At 44.5% G+C, this 22,879-nt stretch overlaps 1 protein-coding gene across 3 annotated transcripts in view; it reads left to right on the top strand.

The window, feature by feature from the left end:
- Positions 1-22,879, top strand: part of TRIM23 (tripartite motif containing 23) — a 41,737-nt gene that overhangs the window by 634 nt on the left and 18,224 nt on the right. The window contains exons 2-6 of one of the 3 annotated variants that reach the window (XM_075839075.1): positions 1,811-1,973; positions 8,060-8,181; positions 8,863-9,133; positions 9,347-9,500; positions 9,616-10,446. In XM_075839075.1, the coding sequence (XP_075695190.1) occupies positions 1,811-1,973; positions 8,060-8,181; positions 8,863-9,133; positions 9,347-9,500; positions 9,616-10,279 (1,374 nt within the window). In that variant the 3' untranslated portion in view covers positions 10,280-10,446. Of the gene's footprint in view, positions 1-1,810; positions 1,974-7,900; positions 7,983-8,059; positions 8,182-8,862; positions 9,134-9,346; positions 9,501-9,615; positions 10,447-19,161; positions 19,441-22,879 lie in introns of those variants that run through there. The other 2 variants (XM_075839064.1, XM_075839068.1) reach the window with 2 other exon arrangements.

Consider the following 22,879-nt stretch of genomic DNA (forward strand, 5'->3'; position numbering starts at 1 on the left):
CCCCCCCCCCCACTGTTCAGAGTGTTATGGCGTAACCAAGGATATGCCATATTATTCATAGATAGGAGTACCCCCTTTAAAGGGTCACTAGAGGTGAATAATGTGCACCTTGAAGTCCTGTGTATCAGCAATATACTGTCTATGGCCAGGGAGGGAAGGTAACTAGAGCGCTTGCCGTAGCCCCTTAGTGATTAGTGGGGGTTCTCCGAGCCTGGATGCCCGCTATCCACATCCTCTGACTTGTTGAAGTCTTTTTAAAGGGAACCTGTTATCTGCTTTTGTCCATCAATCTGCCAGCGCTGTAGGACTATTCCAACCATGTCCTTGTTCTAATCATCAGGTGGCCCATTTTCTTTTCACCATAATAAGTTTAATAATGGTGCGTGCTATATATATAGATGGCATACCCGGAGTCATCAGGGCGATGCAGCAGTGTTGTCTGAGATATAAGCACACTTATTCCTCTGTGATTGACATTCCCCTTCCGTGTTAACCCCAGTGCTAAGTCTGTGAATGATTGGGATGGGGGATGTTAATACAGATGAATAGACCTGTTTACAGCTCTGATGCCCTGTCCAGCATGGTGCACTGTACTTAAAGGGGTTGTCAAGGATCACCAAAAAAAGCGGCCAAGAAGCATCACTTACCTGTTTAATGTGTCGGTGCTCTCTGTTGACGCAGGTGACCTCCCGGAAAACTTGGAGGCTTTCCCCCCCTCTCCATTCTCTGATCTGTTGTGTACAACCTTCTCCCCCTCCCTGCTGCTATTTCTAAAACTGGTATTACACGGCCTGAGCGCCGATCAACGGGACGGCTTATTGATCGGCGCTCATTTGCTCCTTTCACAAGGTGCGATCGTCTGGGAGGGGGGGGGGGGGTAAGTTAGTCCGTCAGCAGACTTGGACTGATAGAGCCGAGTTAGGGCCTGGTCACGTCACGTTTTAGCGTGAACATCATGAAAGCTCCCAACGTACATGCTAAACGTGCCCATTGTCTGAAGAAATCGGCAGCGCAGCCAGTTATGTACAGGAGCTGCATAGACCGCAAAATAATAGGAAGTTTATAATGAAGACTATTAAGAAAGTTGCTTAATTTTGCTTTTAGGAAGCAAATGAACGATAAAAATAAATCTGAGTGCGAAGGTGTCCCTAGTCTTTAACAAGGCCGGGTTATACCTGCCATTCTTCACCGTCAGAGGAGTTCTAATAATGTGAATAAATCAGCCACGTGTCGTGACATCCAGATCTCCACCCGGTCTTGAACTTAGAAGGGACAGGAGATTGGATTATGGATATCTGTAGCTCTCTGGCATCTTACTGCTGAGAAGTATCAACACTCTGTATAACTATTGATAGACCATACCTCCCTATATAATGCCACGGTCCAGACACCAGAAAGCGTGTGGTTACCAAAGGTCCTCCTGCAGACATTGATTCATTTGGAATCTCTGAGAATAAAGCCTTGTGTGCTCTCGTGTACAGTATAGACTTTATAGCAGGCTATGGACACTGTATTTCCGATCCATGCAGCAAGTATCTGTAATACACCCTATGCATAACATCTAAAGGGATGTTTCCGTCTTAGACGTTTATGGCATGTCTACAGGATATACTATAAATTTCTCACAGATCCGGGTCTCGCCTCTGGGACCCGCACTTATCTCCCGAATGGGGGATCCCTGACCCCGTCCCAAATTCCTCCTTTGTATTATGACTTTCTTCTGCATCTCCGTGGCTCTGGCCTCCTGAGCTCTCCTAGACACTATTTTCTATTTCTTTGTTAGTAAACCATTGTTTTCTGGATCTCTTAGGTTCTGGAGTGTGGTGTTTGTGAAGACGTCTTCACATTGCAAGGGGACAAAGTACCACGTTTACTTCTGTGCGGCCACACCGTCTGCCATGACTGCCTGACACGTCTTCCTCTCCATGGCAGAGCAATACGCTGCCCATTCGACCGGCAAGTTACTGAACTAGGTGATTTATTTATATTTTCCCCCATTTTTATAAGCCTTTTCAAAATGTATTGGAGAATAATTGAAACCCTGAGTAATTGCTAATTAACCCCTTCACAACCTCCATACGGCTATATACATTCCAACTGCCGATGCTCCGTGCAGTTGGAATATGTATAAACGTTGACGGCCTTGAGCGGGGGTTAATGAGTGCAGCGCTTCTCTGCTGGGGTTTTAGGAGCCCCGGACTTCACCCACCCACTGTAGATAGCGCCACGCAAAACTCCCTGCAGATAGCGCTATCTAAGCTCGCTCTAGGAACGGAATCCCCCGACCTCTCTCCATCCCTGCTGTAAATAGTGCCCCCCTGTAGATAGCGCCACTAGGAGCGGAATCCTCGGTATCAGATCGCTCTGTCCCGGAGATCCCGCTTCTAGAGAGCGCCCCTGACGTCACTGTCCACCGTAGGGCTGGGCGATTAATCAAGTTAATTCGATTCATTTGCCATTTCAAGTTGGCAGGATTCTGGATTTGCCCAGAATCATGAAAACGTTACAGGCCCCGTCCCCATAGCAGGAGAGAGAAAAAAAAATGCTCTATTTACAAGCAGACGCTGCACTTTACTGAACTGGAGCGAGAGGACTGGGGTTTGATAAATGTAATGAGTCCAGGGATTGTTTTATGCGGAGTCCCGTTCTCCCGGGCAGCTTCTTAACCCATTCAGTTCCTGCTGCTTTTCAAGTTACCCTTTTATAGCCACCCTATAGCTTCTTAGGCCTTGAAATGCAGCAGGAACTGAATGGGTAAATGGAGTGGTTTTCGTTTTATGATAACGCGGTAGCAGAGAGCAGTGTCGGTGAAGGAGCCTCAGTGCTGGTGATATGCAATGCAGGGGGTTTTCTAGTTCTGTGTAGTACTGCTGGCAATAAACCTAAGACTTGCCACAGTAGTTATGTCCAAAGAGCAGTGATAAATCACATGCAGACTTTGGGCGCAATTTATCAACCTTTCTACACCAGAGAAGTAAAAAAGGGCCCAAAAGTCACAATTTGCTGTCCAAAATGTCTGGCTATTGGAGTGGGGCAAAATGGTTTATTTTTTTGACTGACCGTCACTTTGGTTTTTGTTGTAATTTACAATTGAATTGATGTGTTCTCTTGTACGGACACGTAGTTCCCTCACCGTTTTGCCAAGTCCGTTAAAGTCAAACATGATTTAAATTGGACTACCCTGAAAGGCTGCGCCCTGTGCCAAATACGCTTGGGTATTAGGAGGGGGAATTTGGACCTGCCACTCCTCAAAAAAGAGAGTGAGTGGATCTTTAATCTGAACGCAGTCAATCCATTTGGACTCCAAGAAAATAGCCAAAACCCAACTTCTCATGGAGTACGGACACCGGGAATTGTTATGTCTTTACCGATTTGGTTCAATCCTTTCCCCTCTCTATACTTAATAAGTACTTTACAATCTGGTGATAATTATTCTAGTGACTTCTTTCTTCTATCAATGGAGACTAATTATGTTTGATTTCAAGAACAAAACCCTTCTGATTAATAATGGACACTCTTATGATGGGTTTTGATAAGCGCTTACTATATGCATATAATGTTACTTGATCCTTGACCTAAACATGGTACTCTAAAATAGAATAATTCTCTTATTTAACTGGTTCCCGACCGCTGGCTGTGTTTTTACGGCCAGCGGTCAGGGTCCTTAAAACCCGAGCCATAGACTTTTTACGGCTCGGGTTTTAACTTGCTGCCCGCGCGATCGGGCAGCTGAATGTCGGGTCTCCGGCTGTCAGTGACTGCCGGGGACCCTGAGGAGAGGATAGAAGCAGCTTTCGCTGCTTCTGTCTTCTCCGATGTCTTTTTACACAGCGCTCAATGAACGCTGTGTATAGGAATAGAGACAGCAGCAGCGGCGCTGTCTATTCCTCCCGGTGATCATGTGACTGGTCACATGATCGCCGGGTGCCATTACTGACAGACTGCTGCTGGGTCTTACTAGACCCAGCACAGCCCTATTAGTGACAATCGTCACTATGAGAGGGCTGATTTCCCCTGTAACTGGGACTGCTGTGCAGCTCCAGTTAGTGGAAAAGATGGTGTAAAAGAAAGAAAAAAAATGTATAAAGTTCCCCAGAGGTCTTTTTTGACCTTTGAGGGACAGACAATAGTAATAAAAAAATAGTAAAGTAAAGTGCAAAAACATTTTTTATAATAGATACACATAAAGTACCCACCCCAAAAAAAAACGTTCCCCCCCCAAAACCCCCCCCCCCCCCCGCCAATCATTGTTGTAACGCTAGCGCTGACCCAATTACCCTAATATAGACATGTAATATATTAAAATTCACGGTAGACAATGACGATCACAAATAAAAGGTCTATTTTAGGGTAAAACTATGTTATTACCAAAAAAAAATAGCTGAAACTTAAAAAAAAATTATTTTTTTTTTACTATTTTCAAACTTTATGAATAAAATTCTAAAATAGCAAAAAAGGTGTGTATAAAAAAAGAAACCTGCATTGTCTACGGAAAAAAAGTCGCAAAAATCACGTCGTTAGCCCAACAAATAAAAAAGTTATAGCCGTTTAACTAACACGTGCTAAAAAGGGCTAAACGGTGTCTGTTCCTGAAGGCGCAAAATAGGCCGTTCCTGAACTGGTTAATTCAGTTACTCACTGCCTTGACATAAATTATACATCAACTTATGCTTTAGACTTTCTGATTGACTGTCTGAGTGGCCAATCCATTTTGACCCTATTTATAGGGCAGTGTAATGGCGGTCCCCCACCCCTAGAAGAAGCCAGAATGCTGGTGAAACGTGCATCGGGTGCTCACTAATTTTAATATTCCAATGTGCAATAAAATGGCCTCTAGCTACGTACAACCTATTAATGAACTATCAGCTGTCCTGTACATGTGCAAGTGAGATTTAGCGCAACCTCGCTTGGCTCTATCCGGGCGGGGGGAGCGTGATTCGGCGCTCACCTGCTTGCGCTGTCTGTGGGAACCTGAGAGCAACCTCCGGCATCCCACACCGGACGGTCTCTCCTTCATCGCCGTCCCAGTTTTGCCTGCTGGGACGCCACTGCAACCGACTATACGTCCGTGGTCCAACCGGCCGGGCACAATCCAGCGAGAATCTCTCGCCCCTGCCGCCTTGCAGTACCGGACTACACCAGCCGCTCTGCTGACCTAAGCAGGGCACCGCTGCGGGGGTCTGTTTAGTCTGGACTGTAGCCAAACACTCCGGACGCTTGTCCTGCATCGATGCCTCAGCTCTGCCTCGCTGGGGCGCCGCTGCCTTATTCCTTTTGGAGTGGTCGGGCATTTGCTCCAGTCCAGAAACCCCCCCCCCCCCACCCACAATGCTGCTCTGCTCTAACTAGGGAGCACCGCTGTGGGAGACTCCACTGTCTGGACCTTATTTAGACAGTGCTGCATGTCAATAGCACAGCAAGAACGTGCTATTCTTAGGGCAGATTCAGACGAACGTTGTGTTTTTGCGCGCGCAAACAACGCGGCGTTTTGCGTGCGCAAAAAACATTTGACAGCTGCGTGTGTCATCTGTGTATGATGCGCGGCTGCGTGATTTTCGCGCAGCCGCCATCATAGAGATGAGGCTAGTCGACGCCCGTCACTGTCCAAGGTGCTGAAAGAGCTAACTGATCGGCAGTAACTCTTTCAGCACCCTCGACAGTGAATGCCGAACACAATATCGAGAAACCTGTTAAAAAAAAAAAAGAAAGTTCGTACTTACCGAGAACTTCCCTCCCGGCCGTTGCCTTGGTGACGCGTCCTTGGTGACGCGCCTCTCGACATCGGGCCCCACCTCCCTGGATGACGCGGCAGTCCATGTGACCGCTGCAGCCTGTGCTTGGCCTGTGATTGGCTGGAGCTGTCACTTGGACTGAATTGTCATCCCGGGAGGTCAGACTGGAGGAAGAAGCCGGGAGTTATCGGTAAGTCAGAACTTCGTTTTTTTTTTTTACAGGTTCATGTTTATTGGGATTGGTAGTCACTGTCCATGGTGCTGAAACAGTTTAACTCTTTCAGCACCCTGGACAGTGACTATCTCCTGACGTCGCGTACCGGAAATTTTTTTGCCGGGTTCGGCCAAAACGAGTTCGGCCAAACCCGGTGAAGTTCGGTTCGATTGTCCGGGTTCGCTCATCTCAAAGACACTCCATCTGGATGTTTGGAAACAGAAAAGCACGTGGTGCTTTTCTGGTTACATTCATCCTTTTGACAGCTGGTGCGCTGTTTCAGTCGGTTCGCATGGAAGTGCTTCCGTGCGACCTGCGTGGTTTTCACGCACCCATTGACTTCAATGGGTGCGTGATGTGCGAAATACGCGGAGATATTGAACCTGTCGCGTTTTGTACGCAGCGAACAAACGCTGCGCACAAATCACGCACTGTTTGAACTGCCCCATTGACTTCTATAGGGCTGTGCGTGGCGCGCGAAAAATACGCGGCCTGCACGAAAATCACGCTCGTGTGAATCCCCCCTTATTGTGGTTACAGTGCCAGTGACATACACGTCACACTGTTCATTTGGCCTACAGGTGCCTCTGGGGGTCACTCACACATAACCAATTTCACTAATTGGAACTTATATTACATATTGTCTATTTTAATCAAATAAATAAAAGTTATATATTACAAGACAATATAATTACCTAGGCGGTGCACACCAAATTGTTCAATCTTTCACATATTATACGTGTGATTGGTGGCCTCCTATTCTTTACCTTACACTGCTTTACATGGGCACTGTGGCATTATATGGGCACTACCTACAGGGGCACTGTGGTACTAGTTACAGTGGCATTGCGTCACTATCTACGTGGGCACTGGTGTTTTCAGGTGGATACGGTAAAAAAAAAAAAAACCCTAACAGAATCAATTTTTTTTTTTTTTTTTCTAACGTCCGTGAAAAATTGATGGCAAATGTCTGTGAAAGACGGTCGGGAAATGGATTCAAATTTTGAGACACATTGATGCAAAACAGCCATGAAAAAGTGACCATTGATCCGTTAACTGCCCTTTTTCTCACATTGCGTGAATATAGCCTTATAGACCTCTTATCTGCTCACAGCGATCCATGGTGACTGTGTGTGTGTGTGTGTGTGTGTGTGTGTGTGTGTGTATATATATACATACACACAAAAAAGATGTGGTGTTTTTTTTTTTCCCCACATTTTTTAGTGATTTGTCTGCTCCTAATAAAAATTGAAAACGGAATTCATTAAACTAATCTAAAAAATGGAAGCCTCATGTCTTGTAAAATTAGTTGTGATATTTAAACCGGTTGCGAAGATATTCTCGTTTAAAGAAATGCATATCAGAAATGGAAAATTTGACCTGGACACGGGTATCAATGACCTTGGTCGTGAAGCATTAGCTAGCATTAAGCTTCAAAGGGGGTTTGTCTCATGAAGAACCGTCATTCTTTTAAATAGAAGGTGGCCTGACGATCATCTGATCACGTGGGTCCAGATACCCCAACTCCGATTTGCTGCAATCACCGGGGGTAGCCATGTTCCCTAGGTGGAAGGTAGTATTACAAACTGGATGGGTTGGACGTATCAGAGAAAGAGTTGCTCTAGCATAGCAGCTGTCTGTTGTGGCTCATAGGGAAGGAAGCGATGCTGATCAGGAGACATTCCCCCCCCCCCCCCTCTATGAAATCTATATGCCCTTAATGCAAAAATAGTTACTGTTTCTACCAGTGGAATACCCTCCTTATCTGCCTGTGGACAGGTCACTGCTCATTAGAAAGTCACTTGACGTCTGTATCTCCCGGCTCTGTTATTGGCAGTTCAGTTTACTTCATGGGAATGATAGTGTATGTTTACAGACGCCCTCCCTCCCTTGCCCTTGGATCTGTTCTGTTACAAATGAGATGCAATATTAGGGAATGAAATACTCAAATGATACAGTTCAGGACGGAAACGCTCTAAAATACTTTGAGGCGTAACAGTAACTTTGCTAAGTTTTCAACCAGACCTCAATGAAAAGTAAGTTACTCAGTAAATGTCTAATTATTAAGACCTTCCTTTATAAATAAAAAAAATATATTCTATTTTATAAACAGGAGATTCTGGTGTTTGGGGACTAAAGAAAAACTTTGCTCTACTGGAACTGCTCGAGCGACTGCAAAATGGTGCAAGTGGCCAGAGTGGATCCTCTGAAGAAACCGTAGGAGGATATGGAGAGGTATACCTGAGCTTTTGTGGTCATGAAAACGTTTATTCTGTAAATTAATTGGTTCCTGGACAGCATGTGAATGTATGTGTGTGTGTGTGTATATATATATATATATTCGAAAGAGGAGGCATATGTATGTCCCATGGTTACCTGGTTATCTGACTCATGTTTGCACAGTCACAACTGGCACTACCATCTTCAGCGTAAGGACACATGCACACATTATATGCGGAGTTGCCATGCAGATTTTCCTACAGCAAATCCGCAGCGTAATACAGGACAAACCAATTAATCGAGATTTCAATTAATCTCAGTGCATATTATTATCTGTAGCATGTCCATTTATCTTTTGTTTTCGTCTCAGAATTGCTTCCGACAACTCTGTGTATGTGTCGCTCTATGGCATCATTTACACGAGCGTAATATACGCCCGCGCGACGCGCGTGCTTTTCACGCGTGTCGTACGCACCTATATTAGTATATGAGACAGTGCGTGAATTTTTCACAGCGCGAGTGCGTTGCATAAAACTCACGACATGTCTTATATTCGTGCTTTTTTTTTTTTGTGCATCACGCACCCATTGAAGTCAATGGGTGCGTGAAAAACACACATGACACACGGAAGCTCCTGCGTTGTATGCGCATTTTTCACGTATCACTTGTTATGTCCATGAAAAACCGTTTATAAAGCTGGGCCAAACTAGCACAAACCAGGAAGTTCTTGAGTTTCCTCTGCGAGTGGGCCAGACTGAAAACTACACACGGAGGACTGCAGGCATGCGACGTGGGATGGACGTCGAGAGGCTTATCAGCCTGGTGCGGGAGAAGGGAGAAATCTGGGACACCCACGCGGAGTCCTATCACAACCGCACGGCCAAGGAGGACGCCTGGGAGGAGATAGCCCAGGCGCTGTTTGGGTCCGAATGGGAGAGCAGCAGGACCCGCGGCCGCACTAGGATGGGTGAGTACATGTCTTTATAAACTATGCAATGTCCCCCCTATTGAAGTAGTGTGTCCCAGTCTGTGTCTTTAGCTAAATGCCCAACTTTTTGTGTTGCTGACGCATCGCCGTGTAGCATGTAATTTGCTGTGTAGGGCCCCTCATGTATTTTAGGGCCGATTTCTTTGTGCGTTACCGAAATGTGTGACCATGTATTTGTTTTTCATCCTACAGTCCAGGATGTAAAAACCTGCTGGCGGAGCTGTAGGGACCAGTTCCGCCGTGAGATGGGCGACCGAGGCAGAAGTGGGTATGGGGCTTCCCAAAAGCGGCCCTATAAGTACACGAAGCACCTGATGTTCCTCAAGGACATCATGGTGATGCGTTCGTAAGTAAATGTGCTATTGCATGCGTAAAATGTTTGTTTGCACAGGTCATGTTCGCCATCCTGCTTTTTTGGGCAATGATCACTATTGGTTTCTCATTATGTTTTCCAATTACAGAACCACCGACAATTTGAACGACACGGAGGAGGAGAGTGACATGCCAGAGTCTGTGCCGCAACCTCCCAGCAGTCGAGTGGTGTCCCTTACCCCGGAGCCAACACCCCAGGACCCGGCCCCAGTAGAGTCGGCCCCTGCCGTACTCTCTCCGCCTGAGAACTCCCCCCGGGGCCAACCACCAAGACGCCGACGCAGTCAGCAGCCAGACGCCGGGGCCACGGTGGATACTCTGGTACTGGACTACCTTCGGCGAGCGGCCGACCAGGACGGGCAGGACTTCTTTGCCCGGGCAATTGTTCCCCTGCTGCGGAGGGTCCCTGAGGATAGGATGGCACGCCTTTACTCGGCCATCATTACCCTTATAGATTGCGCAACACCCCCCCACAATCCCAACCACTGCTTCACAGCGATCGAGCAGTGGCGCGGATTCGCCGTGGCTAACACCACTTCCAATCTCCCAGCCCCATACCACCCACCCACCCCTAGCGCACGGCCTCACCCTTATTACCGACCCATGGCTCCCCCTTTCCCTGGGCCAAGTTACCAGGGCCATCATCCGCACCACTATGCTGGAGAGGAACACCCTCCGCAGCTCCATGGCCAGCATAGTGGTGCTGAAATGCCCGCATACTTCTCCCCGGGCCACCACTACCAGCACTTGTAAAAGTGCCTGTGTGCTGTTCGGAGCAACGCACATTAGTGAAGGGCTCTATAGTCTTCCCACATACGTTTAACACCATGTTCGTGTGTCATTTATTTTCTTTTGTTGTGTTCCTTTGCACCTCTTGTTTGCTGTGCATTCTAAACAGTAAAACCAGGTTGTTGACAGTTGCAATTGCGTGGTGTGTTTTTTTTTTTTTTACACCCCTCCACACAATGATTTGCGCAAATGTATTTTACTGTACACTCACACACTGCTGGGCTTGGCCCAAAATTCTTGCACACGTTCTATGAGGTATTAGTTCATCTTTAGGGGTTTGCCATTGTTTGCAAGAGATGTGAACGTTGGCGTTCTGTCATGTGACAATAGCCACACAAAGGACAGTCGCGATTTGAGTCGCCTAACTTTTGGCCAACCATCATTCATTCTCATGAAAACAGTTTCAGGAATGGCAAATGGCACGATCAAACCCCAACAGATGTAAGCTCGCAACCCACGTCAATGGTCCTCATGTATTGCGAGTCCCTAACACTACACGCCCCTAACATAAAACAGCAAACACTGGCCACTTGGGACCTGTGGACAGAAAAAGCAAAAAAATATGCAACCCTTTAAATTACATCAAGCCCCCATGGTGCGGCTCCTGATGGGATCTCAAAATATGCCGCCAAACTATCCTGCACTCAAAGTCCGGATGTGAGAGATCTCCCTAGAGGAATAGCCGGGACAGTGTCGCTGGTGGCTGCATGTGTTCGTATATATTCTGCATCAAAGGTAGCATCATGAATGCGGCAGAAGTTATGCAGAACGACACACGCTTGTATGACACGTGTCACATTCTGCGGGGACAATTGCATTGTAGACAGAAAGACCCGCCACCTGTTCGACATAATGCCAAAGGCACATTCCACACATCTTCGAGCTCGGCATAGGCGGAGATTGAACATGCGGCGACGCTCATCCAAGCCCCTTCTTGCAAAAGGCCGCATTACTTGCCTTGTCAGGGCAAACCCCTCATCCGCAACGATGACATATGGGATTGGTGGGCCGCTGGAGCCAGCGAGGATGGAAGGTTCCGGCACCGCCAGTCGATTATTCACAAGTCGTTTACCCATTCTTGATGAACGAAATATGCGGGCATCAGCAGAGCTTCCAAACGACCCAATGTCAACAATTGTAAAACAATAATTTGTGTCTGCCAAGGCAAACAATACCATAGAAAAAAAACTGTAGTTATAGTATCGCGAGCCACTGCGTGGGGGCTTCTTCACACGAATGTGTTTGCCGTCTAGGGCACCAATACAATTAGGAAATCGAGTTGCTTGAATAAATCCCTCTGAAATTCGTAGCCACTGTTCTGACGTGGGCTGAGGCATGACCGTGGTCTTTAACCCCTTAAAAGGAATGTGTTGCCAGCAAAACATGTTTATTTTTTTTTAGTTAAACAATTAGTGTGTAGGTGATTAAACATTGTTCTAATTTTTTTTATTTTTTTCACGAGTTAGGAAATATTATAAATTGGATTCAATTTATAATATTTCCCAGCACTGGTCCCTAGATGGAGCAATTCCCAAAATTGCAGCATTGCATGTGGTAAAGCAACCACATTGCTTTATGCTGCAAAATTGGGAAAAAATCCCTCGCTTTAGTGAGCTCTCAGAATCCCCCCTCCTTTATCCCGGCTAGTGCCGGGAGAAACGAGGGGTTTGAACGGTCTAACCTCCTACACTGTTTGTCGCCATTTTTTGAGCTAACACACAGTGTAGAAGGTTTACATACAGTAGTAAACACACACTGAAACACGAACATACATAGAAATCACTTACCTGCTCCAGTCGCCGCCGCTCCCTAGGGTCCGTCTGCTGCCGCTGCTCCATGTGCACAAGTCCGGAAGCCGCGACCGGAAGTAGTAATCTTACTGTCCGGCCGCGACTTCCGGTCCACAGGAAAATGGCGCCGGACGGCGCGCATTTCAAATTGGACTGTGTGGGAGCGGCGCATGCGCCGTTCCCACACACACGGCGTACACCATAGTTGATGGAACGGGCCCCGTTCGGAGTCCCTATGGGACTGGAGCTGCCGTATTCCATGTCTGTATGTGTCGTTAATCGACACATACAGAAATGGAAAAAAAAATGGCAGCCCCCATAGGGAAGAAAGAGTGTAAAAATAGAAAAAAGTAACACACAAACACACAAATATAAACGTTTTTAATAAAACCTTAACATAAAACTGATATAAAAAAAAAAAATTTGGTGACACTGTTCCTTTAATGATCAGGCCATTTTGCGCGTTAATGACCAAGGATTATTTTTTGTTTTTTGACGGTCGCATTCCAAGAGTCGTAACTTTTTTTTTATTCCGTCGGCATAGCCGTATAAGGGCTTGTTTTTTGCGGGACGAGTTGTGTTTTGTAATTGTACCATTTTTAGATGCTAATAATATATCGATTAACTTTTATTAACTTTATTTTAGGAGAGAATTGAAAATAAGCAGCTTTTCCAGCATTGATTTTCACGTTATAAATTTACGCCGTTTACTATGCAGCGTAAATAACATGTTCACTTTATTCTATGGGTCGGCACGATTACGGGGATACCAAATATGTAAAGGTTTTATATGTTTTCCTACGTTTGCACAATAAAAACCCTTTTAGAAAAAAATTACTTGTTTTTGCATCGCCGCATTCCAAGAGATGTAAAGTTTTTATTTTTCTGTCTATGTGGGCTTGATTTTTGCGGGCCAATGTGTACATAGTTACATAGTTCGGCTGAAAAAAGACACATGTCCATCAAGTTCAACCAAGGGAAGGGAAAAGGGAAGGAAAAATTTCTACACATAGGAGCTAATATTTTTTTGTTCTAGGAAATTATCTAAGCCTTTTTTAAAGCCATCTACTGTCCCTGCTGTGACCAGCTCCTGCGGTAGGCTATTCCATAGATTCACAGTTCTCACAGTAAAGAAGCCTTGTCGCCTCTGCAGCTTGAACCTTTTTTTCTCCAGACGGAGGGAGTGCCCCCTTGTTTTTTGAGGGGGTTTTACATGGAACAGGATTTCACCATATTTTTTGTATGTGCCATTAATATATTTATATAAATTAATCATGTCCCCCCTTAGTCGTCTTTTTTCAAGGCTAAATAGGTTTAATTCTTTCAATCTTTCCTCATAACTTAAATTCTCCATTCCCCTAATTAGCTTCGTTGCTCTTCTTTGTATTTTTTCCAACTCCAGGGCATCCTTTCTATGAACTGGAGCCCAGAACTGGACTGCATATTCTAGATGAGGCCTCACTAATGCTTTGTAAAGTGGTAATATTACATCCCTGTCCCGTGAGTCCATGCCTCTTTTAATACACGACAATATCCTGCTGGCCTTTGAAGCAGCTGATTGACACTGCATGCTGTTATTGAGTTTATGATTTACAAGTACACCCAGATCCTTCTCAACAAGTGACTCCGCCAGTGTAGCTCCCCCTAGGACATATGATGCATGCAGGTTGTTGGTACCCAGATGCATAACTTTACATTTATCTACATTAAACTTCATCTGCCAAGTGGACGCCCAAACACTTAGTTTGTTTAAATCTGCCTGTAATTCATGAACATCTTCCATAGTCTGAACTATATTACATAGCTTGGTGTCATCTGCAAAAATAGAAATAGTGCTATTAATCCCATCTTCTATATCATTAATAAATAAGTTGAATAATAGTGGTCCCAGCACTGAACCCTGGGGTACACCACTTATAACCGGGGATCATTCAGAGTAGGAATCATTGACCACAACTCTCTGGATACGGTCCTTGAGCCAATTCTCAATCCAATTACAAACTATATTTTCTAAACCTATAGTCCTTAATTTACCCATTAGGCGTCTATGGGGGACAGTGTCAAATGCCTTTGCAAAGTCCAAAAACACTAAATCCACAGCGGCCCCTCTGTCTAGACTTCTGCTCACCTCTTCATAAAAACAGATTAGGTTAGTTTGACAACTTCTGTCCTTAGTAAAACCGTGCTGGCTGTCACTTATAATGCTATTTATTGTCACATAATCCTGTATATAGTCCCTCAATAGCCCCTCAAACATTTTCCCCACGATGGATGTTAAGCTTACTGGTCTATAATTACCTGGGGAAGACCTAGAGCCCTTTTTGAAAATAGGCACCACATTAGCCCTGCGCCAGTCCCTTGGCACTATACCAGTCACTAGAGATTCTCTGAATATTATGAAAAGGGGGACAGAAATAACTGAACTAAGCTCTTTAAGAATTCTAGGGTGTAACCCATCTGGTCCCGGGGCCTTGTGCACATTTATTTTATTTAATTTAGCTTGGACCATCTCTACATTCATCCAATTCAGTATATCAACTGATATATTAACAGCACTGGCACCGGCTACATCAGCTGCTCTTTCTTCTGTTGTATATACAGAGCTAAAGAACCCATTTAGTAACTCTGCCTTCTCTTGATCCCCTGTGATCAACTCCCCATTACCATTATCTAGGGGTCCTACATGTTCAGACCTTGGCTTTTTAGCATTTATATACTTGAAGAATTTTTTGGGATTTGTTTTACTATCCTTGGCCACCTGCCTTTCATTTTGTATTTTTGCTAATTTTATTACATTTTTACAGATTTTATTAAGCTCTTTATATTTTACAAAGGCTACAGCTGTACCCTCAGATTTGTATTTTTTAAATGCCCTTTTTTTGTCATGTATTGCCCCTTTCACAGAAGGTGTAAGCCATGTGGGGTTTAATTTGAGTCGTTTATACTTGTTACCTATAGGAATAAATTTTGCAATATAATAACTCAAAGTAGATTTGAAAATCTCCCATTTATCATTTGTACCATTATTTGACATTAGTTCTTCCCAGTCTATATCCTGAATTGCAGCCCTCATCCTGGGGAAATTGGCTTTCTTAAAATTAAATGTTTTTGCCCTCCCAGCCTGCGTTTGTTTTTTACAGTATAGGTAAAATGTAACTATATTATGATCACTGTTACCGAGGTTTTCACGAACATTGACATTCCCAACAAGATCTGCATTATTAGAAATGACCAGATCCAACAGAGCTTCACCTCTAGTCGGGTCTTCCACAAACTGGCCCATAAAATTTTCCTGCAACAGGTTGAGGAAATGTCTCCCCTTTGCAGTTGAAGCCGAACCATGACACCAATTAATATCCCGGAAATTAAAATTTCCCATTATCACTACAGTACCCGCCTGTGCAGCCCGCTCCATCTGTTTATATAGCTGACCTTCCATCTCCTCAGTTATATTGGGGGGTCTATAGATTACACCAAAAGTAATTTTTTCAGTGTTTACCTCCCTTTCTAGTTCCACCCACAAGGTTTCAACCTCCTCACAGTATTCACCCACTATTGTCTCTTTCACACTCGCCTTCATATCATTTCTCACATACAGACATACACCACCGCCTTTCCTATTTGTCCTGTCTTTCCGAAACAGTGTAAAACCCTGTAGATTTACAGCCCAGTCATGTGAAGAGTCCAGCCATGTTTCAGCAACACCAACTATATCTATATTTTCTTCCAGTATCAAGGCCTCCAGCTCCCCCATTTTGCTTGCTAGACTTCTGCCATTTGTGAACATACACTTTAACTTGCCTGTCAGTTTTTCACTTTTATTATCAGAAATGTGATTTGACATTAATCGGGCCTTTTTATTTACACTGATGTTTTGTAACGAAAGGATCTCCTTATCTTGTTGTCTAGTCCTCTCCCCACATTCTGTTTCTCCCCCCACCAATATAGTCTGACCCCTCTCTAACCTGACTACCCCTTTTTTTTCTACATTGACCTCCCTCCTCAGCCCTAGTTTAAATACTCCGCCACCCCAGCTAGAATTCTCTCCCCCAGCACAGCGGACCCCCTTCCATTTAGGTGCAAATCATCTGCAGAATACAGTTTGTACCCCAATGAAAAGTCAGCCCAGTGCTCTAGGAACCCAAATCCTTCTCCTCTACACCAAAACTTCAGCCATGCATTTAACTCCCTGAGCTCCCGCTGTCTTTCCTGTGATGCGCATGACACAGGCAGTATTCCTGAGAATACTACTTTGGAGGTCCTTCCCTTCAGCTTGTAGCCTAGTTCTTTAAAATTATTCTTAAGGCTCCTCCACCTACCATTTATTCTGTCGTTGGTACCGACATGGACCACGACAGCTGGATCATCACCAGCCCCTCCCAGCAATTTGTCCACCCGTTCCACCACATGCCGAACCCTGGCACCAGGGAGACAGCAAACCATTCGGTTGAGGTGGTCTTGGCGACAAATTATTGTAGTTTTCATTAGTACTATTTTGGGGTACATAGGACTTATAGATTAATTTTTTATGGGGGGAATGGGAGAAAAGAGCGAATTTTGCAGTTTTTTTTGGACGCCGTTCATCCGGCAGTTTAATTAATGTGTTCATTTTATTGTTCAAGTTGTTACGATCGCGGGGATACCATATATGTGTGATTTTGTTATTTGTTTTGACACTTTTACTAAATAAAACCACTTTTTGGGCAAAAAAAGTAGTTTTATTTGATTTTCACTGTAATAATTATTATTTTTTTTCACCAACTTTATTTAACTGATTGACATATTTTTTTTTTTTTAGTCCCACTAGGGGACTTCACTATGCGATGTGCCGATCGCATATATAATGCTTTGGTATACTTAGTATACCAAAGCATTATTGCCTGTCAGTGTAAAACTGACAGGCAATCTGTTAGGTCATGCCTCCGACATCGCCTAACAGGCATTTGCTGAAGGCAGACCTGGGGGTGTTTGTTAGACCCCTGCTGCCATGGAAACCCGACGGCGACCCGCGATTTATTTGCGGGGGTGCCAATGGGGTGACAGGGAGCTCCCTCCCTCTGTCAAACACATTAGATGCCGCTGTCACTATTGACAGCGGCATTTAATGGGTTAAACTGCCGGAATCGGAGCGCAGTTGCAGCAGGAGCCAGGCTGTGTATAACAGCCGTGCTCCTGCCGCTGATCCCGTGGGTGCAGTCTCAGTACCCGCGCCATCACAGGACGGATATATCCGTCCTCCTGCGTGAACTAGCAGCTGCAGAGGACGGATATATCCGTCCTTCAGCGTTAAGAGGTTAAGCTCTGCCACAGCACAACACCGGTGGATGTCACAATGAAGGATATGGTGGTCACTCCCAAAAGAAATTCAAAATGTAAAGAATGGTAACTATTGCCTGTGGCCAGAAATCTACATGACAGGAAAAACAGAAACAACAAAGAACACATGTTATGTCGGACTTGAAATGCATACAGCGTCCTCTAAGAACTAATTTCTGAAGCACACATACCTCAAGGTCACAAGCAGTCGTTCCTCAGGGGAAATGCAGCGCCGCATGTTGGTATTCTGGTAGGTGATTCCAGTGCGAAAGGTGGACACAGACATTCGGCAAAACGCACAAAATTTCTCAGGGTGACGCCGTAAGTCCTCATATAGTGTATGAAAGTGCCATTTGGAGGTTCGTAGGCTCTACCATTATCGTCTGTCTCTAGTAAGCTGAACATGATGTGCTTATTCCCCAAAGCTTTACCCTTCTTATTATAAAGACCAATGCAGGGCAGGGATAGAGGACTGTGCGGATGTGATTGAACAGCTACACGGTTGTCTCAAAGATTGAGCAAAGCGTGTCCTGAGCACTCTGCCCGATCACTAAGGAGAGGTTTGGGAGTCTGCATGAGAATTTGGAAGCAGTTGTCGTGCGGCTTACAGAGAATATTACTTATTAGTAGTCAAAGTGAGGCCGGATACATTTTACTGAGAAGTGGCTGACAATGTAGACATAACTCCTCAATAAAACCACTCCTCAACAATGCCCCTTTCCACAAGAAAGGGCCGCCCAACGGCTTCCCGCCAAAACACTTCCTGTTTTCTCGTCACCTGAAAAGATATTAGAGGGTTTCTTTAAAAATGAGTCAATGGCCTATGCTGAGTAATTGGGGGGTGACTCCAGTCCCTCCAGTGATCAGCAGAATAAAGTGGCTTATGCCTGGATAAACATCTATGACTCCTTTAGTTCTGCTGATGCAGGCCAAGATATCCGCCAATCCAAAGGGCATTTCGCAGTAGCTTTGCTCGAGGGATGTGACTACCAGCTTCCCTTGTGGTTCGGGGGGGGGGGGGGGACGACAAAACAACTGCGCAACCTGTATGGTGAAACTTAACTTGCAACTTGTTACCTATTTCTACATGTAGTGCTGTTATGTACACTTAAAGGCAATTTGTCATCGGTATATAAGGGCAGCATTGTACGGGGACAGCTCGGCTCTCCTATTAGCCAAAACGACACTAAATAATATTGTGGCATATAGGAGCGATCAAGAAAGTTAAGAGTCTGGTGTATTCATGAAGGAAGCGCTCCCGCCACCTCTTTACAGCTCCTCTCGGTGGTGATTGATGGCTGCCTGCCGTGTATCTGCATGTACAGCAGCCAGTTAGTCACTGTGAGGAAGGTGGGGGAGGCGGAAAGAGGTAATGGGTGTCCTTCCTTCATAAATACACCGGAATCATCACTAGGAGTCCGGTGTATTCTTGGTCACTCCAGTTATCCAAACATTACAATGTTTTTGGTGGTTGGTACATGATTTCATTAATTGTTTCAATAATGATGAATTGTGTAATTAATAATATATTTGTCTAAGTGCTGTAAATTTAGTACCCAAAAGTGTTATTGGTTTTCCTGCTTTCCATGACTACGTCCGGGCCTGGTGGTTTTGGTTCTAAACCTACAGCATAGGTTGCATTAACACAACTGTATAATGTCTCTAAGTGCAGACTGTTCGTTAAATACTAGAGGATTTGTGGGATATTTCGGCTAATTTGATATGGTTTTTATTCTTCAGAGTATTGTTCGTTGTGACGAAGATGAGGCCCATGTGGCATCCGTGTACTGCACTGTATGTGCAACCCACCTGTGTGCCGACTGCTCCTTGCACACCCACTCCACAAAGACACTAGCCAAACACAGACGTGTGCCCTTAGCTGATAAACCGTATGAGAAGACCCTTTGCACCCAACATCAAGTTCACGCCATAGAGTTTGTGTGCTTAGAAGACGGATGTCAGCCTAGCCCATTGATGTGCTGTGTCTGCAAAGAGTATGGAAAACATCAGGGTCACAAGGTAATAAAGTTTTACTCCCTATGCATTTTTCTTTCTGTGTATGACGTTGGCATAGTTGACACTTAGAAGGAATACTCCGGTAATATATTTATCTTGATGTTGTCAATGCACATATACAGCGGAGATATTCTGCTTCTGCAAAGCTTTAGTAAGCTGGACATAGACAATCACATACTTTACTATGGCTGATGGTCATACAATCACCCCTTTTCCTCCTCTGGCGGTGGATGTAGTCCTTTTCAAGATCATTGAAATTGCTCCTAGATTAACATGTTGCGCATCGCTTAGTACCAGAATCCCCCATCTATGGTCACCACCTTCAGCTATAGGTTTAGTTTTGCAAACTTGTACATTTGTAAGTTTCACCATTACGTATAGTTTTGAGCAAAAATGTTATTTCAATTAGATTGTATTTAGGGGCAGGAAAGTGTGATACTTAAAGTTTTTGTTTTTAGACATTTTTATTTTTATTATTTATCTAGATGATATCCTTAAGGACAGATAAAAGGGCATGTGTTCTATATAAAGGAAATGAATCGAGCATGCTGCAGGGCCAGGCACAGACACTCGTACAGACAAGCCGTTGTGCCTATGTAAACAATGAAGGGGTCATGGTGCTCACAGGAACGACACGATCCCATTGTTCTGATTGGTGGGGTTCCCGGTGGTTGGACCCCCATAAAATTAATATTAATGGCCGATCATTAGGATAGATCATCCATATCCCAGAGAACACCTTTTAATTTATTTATTTGAACATAAAATAACTTATAATATAGTTAAACATTATATTAGAAAATTGAATTTTCAAAAACTGACCAAAATAGAACGGTATCCTTTTAGAAGAGAGAGCATTCTGGTAATAGCCCTGCAGGACTGTAAATTGCAGGTTCAAGCCCTGAACGTGTCAACAGCAGAATACAGGTGCCAAATTCAGTAGACTGCTAACCGAAGCTGTAAGGGTGGGCTTTAACCAGTTGAGGACCGCCCACTGTGTGTGTGTGTGTGTGTGTGTGTGTGTGTGTGTGTGTGTGTGTGTGTGTGTGTGTGTGCGTGCGTACATATATATACTAGTCCTTCTCAATGAATTAGAATATCATCAAAAAGTTAATTTATTTCAGTAATTCAGTTCAAACAGTGAAACTCATATATTGCATAGATTCATTACACACAGAGTGATCTATTTCCAGCATTTTTATATTTTAATGTTGATAATCATGGCGAATAGTTAATGAAAACCCAAAATTTAGTCTCTCAGAAAATTAAATATTGGGTAAAAGTTGAAGATTGTAGACTCGTGGTGTCACTCTAATCAGCCAATCAACACAAAACACCTGCAAAGTTTCCTAAGCCTTAAAGAGGCTCTGTCACCAGATTTTGCAACCCCTATCTGCTATTGCAGCAGATCGGCGCTGCAATGTAGATTACAGTAACGTTTTTATTTTTAAAAAACGAGCATTTTTGGCCAAGTTATGACCATTTTTGTATTTATGCAAATGAGGCTTGCAAAAGTCCAAGTGGGCGTGTTTAAAGTCCAAGTGGGCGTGTATTGTGTGCGTACATCGGGGCGTTTTTACTACTTTTACTAGCTGGGCGTTCTGACGAGAAGTATCATCCACTTCTCTTCAGAACGCCCAGCTTCTGCCAGATCACGCTGTGACGTCACTCACAGGTCCTGCATCGTGTCGGACGAGCGAGGACACATCGGCACCAGAGGCTACAGTTGATTCTGCAGCAGCATCGGCGTTTGCAGGTAAGTAGCTACATCGACTTACCTGCAAACGCCGATGCTGCTGCAGAATCAACTGTAGCCTCTGGTGCCGATGTGTCCTCGCTCGTCCGACACGATGCAGGACCTGTGAGTGACGACACAGCGTGATCTCTCGAGAACACGCTGTGTGTCTGTGCACTGCCAGAAGCTGGGCGTTCTGAAGAGAAGTGGATGATACTTCTCGTCAGAACGCCCAGCTAGTAAAAGTAGTAAAAACGCCCCGATGTACGCACATAATACACGCCCACTTGGACTTTTACTTTAAACACGCCCACTTGGACTTTTGCAAGCCTCATTTGCATAAATACAAAAATGGTCATAACTTAAATAAAAACGTTACTCTTATCTACATTGCAGCGCCGATCTGCTGCAATAGCAGATAGGGGTTGCAAAATCTGGTGACAGAGCCTCTTTAACCTGTTGTGCACCTGCTCCGCAATAGTACGACACACGCCGCTTATTGAAGCAGACTTGCGCCGCACTATTGCGGAGCTGGAATAAACGGTCACTATCTGAAATCACATAGTGATAAAACGGCGACGGCAGCAGTCATTGACAGCCAACCGTCTCTGTTACCGGGCTGGGGACCAATACGCATGCCCCCATGCTGGCGATTGCTGTTCTTGGTCAGTCTTCAGAGACTGACCAATCACAGCCGTCTATGTCGCCATCTCTAATCTCATTTCTGTGAGATCTGTGAAGAGATCAGAGAGAGACCTACAAGTAAAAAAAAAAAAAAGCTTTTTATTGACCCTTTCCCGCAAATGGATGCTGGAAGCTGTGCACGCTTCATCTTCAGCGGGTGCCGACATCCGACTGCAACGGTGGCGATCACCGTTCTCTCTGATCGCCGTAGTTTAACCCCTTAAATGCCGCTGTCAATAGCGATCGCGGCATTTAAGTGATTGAAACTGAGGGAGGTGGCTCCCTCTGTACCATGTTGCCCCGTGCGAAACACTGCAGGGTGTCGATGGTTGTTATGGCAACCAGGAAGCCTAGCAACAACTTCCTGGTCAGCCAGGTACGGAATCCTATTAGATCCTGCCAAAGGCAAGGCCTAGTAGACTGACTGTCCGTTGTAAAATGACAGTTACAATACACTGCACTACATAAGTAGTGCAGTCTATTGTACAGGGGATCAGAAGGGGATCAGAAGATCGGATCGGATCAAGTCCCCAAATATAAATTACGATCAATAAAAACAATAATCGCCCTGTTTCCCTGATCAAGTCCTCTATAAATTAGAAAAATATTAAAAACTATACATAATAGGTATCGCCGCGTTCGTATCGGCCTGAACAATAAAAATATCAGATTATTTATCCCACATGGTGAACACCGAAAAAAAAAATATTATAAAAAACAATGGCAGATGTTCCTTTTTTGGTTACGTTGTTTACAAAGAAATTTAATAAAAAGTAATCAAAAAATCGCAAGTACCCCAAAATGGTACCAATAAAAACTACAGTTTTGTCACGCAAAAACAAGCCCTCACTTCACTCCGTGGACAAAAAAATGTAAGTTATGGCTCTCAGGATATGGTGAAACAAAACATTTTTTTTCTTTAGTAAAAAGTGTTTTTATAGTGTAAAAGTAGTAAAACTTCTAAAGTTAATAAATTTGGTATTGCTATTATCGTATCGAACCGCAAAATAAACATGTTTATAC

The sequence above is a fragment of the Rhinoderma darwinii genome, chromosome 1 (assembly GCF_050947455.1).
Source record: "Rhinoderma darwinii isolate aRhiDar2 chromosome 1, aRhiDar2.hap1, whole genome shotgun sequence".
NCBI classification, from domain to species: Eukaryota; Metazoa; Chordata; class Amphibia; order Anura; family Rhinodermatidae; genus Rhinoderma; species Rhinoderma darwinii.